Raw genomic sequence first — 2,230 nt, forward strand, 5'->3', positions numbered from 1 at the left:
GTGCTGGAGATGTTCTCCAGGCTCAAATCCCAGCATCGTGGTGCCCACCACTGCTATAGCTCCAGCCAGCGGGTCCAGCTCTGCTCCATCCCAGAGGAAACAGCCCTATGGCAAATGCAAGTCCTGGCCCATAATACTCAGAGATACCAGCACTGTGACTTTGTGGATTTGCTCCCCTCCCACCCCAGCATCTCTCAATTAATTAATAACCTCAGATGTCATTAGCTTTTTCATGGTTGCTGAATTTGAACGGGGTAATTTACTCTCCTCCCATCAGGTCGTGAAATGTTAATGTGGTTTAATGGGTGTTTTCTTAAACCCCCCTGCCCTCTCCCATGGCCCCCCGGGTTCTGCTCTCCGCAGCCCATGGCCCTGTGGGACGCATGGGAAGGCAGTGCCAGCCTGGCAGTGCCAGCAGTGCCAGGGCTGCCAGAGCTGGCTGGGGCTTGTGGCCAGGGCAGTGGCAGGGGGCCATGGCCATGGAAAGGTCCCTGTGCCACCTCCTGCCATGGTCATCATGCCTCTTGATGACAAGAAGAGGAGCCAAAGCTGGAGCAAGCCCTGAGCCACAGGAAAGGAGCATGGTCTAAATTTGGTCTCAGACACAGTTTTTAATTAAATATTTCAACAGGGGGAAGACAAAATGAATAAAATAACATTAATAATTCCAGAAGCCTGTCTGGCACAGTGTCTGGTCCCCAGAGCCTCGCTCAGGAGCTGCTTGCGGGGCGGCGAGGCACTGTCCCCACAGCGGGGGTGGCCCCAGCCAGCCCCAAGGGTCCGGGGACGAGAGAGGCAGCAGCTCATGGAGGGAGAGCTTGCTCACACCGTTCCATCTCCAGGCATGTGGCCCATCTGGCAGGTCACACCATGGAGCTGCTGTCTCCCATCTTCTGCAAGATCTGCAACAGGGACAGATCCTGATTAGCAGGAAAATCCTTCAGTGCATCCTCTGGGGACAGCGGAGAGGCCGTGGCGGTCTGGTCCCAACCACGGCGACTGGATTGATGTCCCGCCAGGACTACAAACCCCAAGGGTCACGTCAGCCCGTGCGCAGTGTGTCCAGCGCCCTGCTCACCTTGCTCAGCATGGGGATGTTTGCCAGTGAGCCCAGAAACCCGAAAGCCACCGGGAAAAAACTCCTGTATTGAAACAAAAGTCTCGGTTACGCTCCGTGCCAGGACTTTGCTGCGGGGAGCAGAAGGGGTTCTGCCTGGGGCTGAAGGGCACGAGGAACCCTGGGCTCCAGCTCTTCAGCTGGGGGCACCCACCCCACGCGGGGGTGGCTGGGTGTTGTGTCACGGACCTGAAGAGCGTGATGAAGCCGTAAGCCTCTAGCAGCATGCCCAGGAGGGGCCACCGCATGAGGACGATTAGGACCCCCGCGAAGAAGAAGCTGGTGCCCTTCATCTTTGGCCGCTGAAAGAAGAAGGTGAAGGTCCTCCTGAAGCCGATGATGAAGACCAAGCCAGAGAGGAAGAGGATCTGGGAGGAGGAAGGGAAGTGGGTCAAAGAAGCTCTGCCCACATGGACCCTTTGCATCGGTCTCTGCTGCGGGGAGCCTGGCCCCCCTGTACTCACATTCCCGAAGGCCAGGAGCACCGAGTCAAAGTACAAGAGTACCCCAAAAAGGATGAAGAAGAGGCCAAAGCCGACCAGTCCCACGCCGATCCCTGCGGAGGGTGGGAGGAGGGCTGAGCTGGGGGCTCAGGCAGACAGCTCAGGTCACACCTCGGGCTGCAGTTGCTCTCCTTGGCACCCCCCTGGCCCGTCCTCTCCCAGAAATGCACTTTGGATTTGTCTCCAAAGCTTAGAAACACCCTTTGCACCTGCCCTGGCCTCGGGGAGGCTGTCGGTACCCCAGAACTCCTCTGGGCTGCCAGGTGAAGAATAAACCACCAAAAGAAAAAACAAACAGGATGGTTGTCTCCAGCAGCGGGACGGAGGGTGTTGGTGCGGGAGAGGCTGACGATGCTCCGGGCGCCTCTCCGGTTGCTATTCCTGATGCAGACCAAGGACAGAGGGTGAGGGCAAAGCGCACCCTGCAGCACCCGGGTCCCCAGACACCCACAGCTCTGCCTGGTCCCAGCAGGGCTCCCACCACGTCCCCTTGCTCCAGGGCCGTGTTTGCCATTGCACCCTCTCCCTGCCACAGCCTCCAGCCCTGACTGAGTGCTGCGGAGCATCCCTGGTCCCCCAGGGACGGGCATTGCCACCGGGACCCGGCCAC

General features: G+C 58.9%; 1 protein-coding gene across 1 annotated transcript in view; it reads right to left on the reverse strand.

Moving 5' to 3' along the window:
• Window positions 1-863: 863 nt before the first annotated feature.
• The window catches only part of GOLT1A (golgi transport 1A), a 1,544-nt gene continuing 177 nt past the window's right edge, over window positions 864-2,230 (reverse strand). Inside the window, exons 2-5 of the mRNA XM_010145740.1 lie at window positions 1,582-1,673; window positions 1,307-1,485; window positions 1,079-1,142; window positions 864-902 (exon numbers count right to left, since the gene is read on the reverse strand). Coding sequence (XP_010144042.1) covers window positions 864-902; window positions 1,079-1,142; window positions 1,307-1,485; window positions 1,582-1,673 — 374 coding nt within the window. The remainder of the gene's footprint in view (window positions 903-1,078; window positions 1,143-1,306; window positions 1,486-1,581; window positions 1,674-2,230) is intronic.

This window comes from Buceros rhinoceros, unplaced genomic scaffold, assembly GCF_000710305.1.
Source record: "Buceros rhinoceros silvestris isolate BGI_N320 unplaced genomic scaffold, ASM71030v1 scaffold12531, whole genome shotgun sequence".
Classification (NCBI taxonomy): domain Eukaryota; kingdom Metazoa; phylum Chordata; class Aves; order Bucerotiformes; family Bucerotidae; genus Buceros; species Buceros rhinoceros.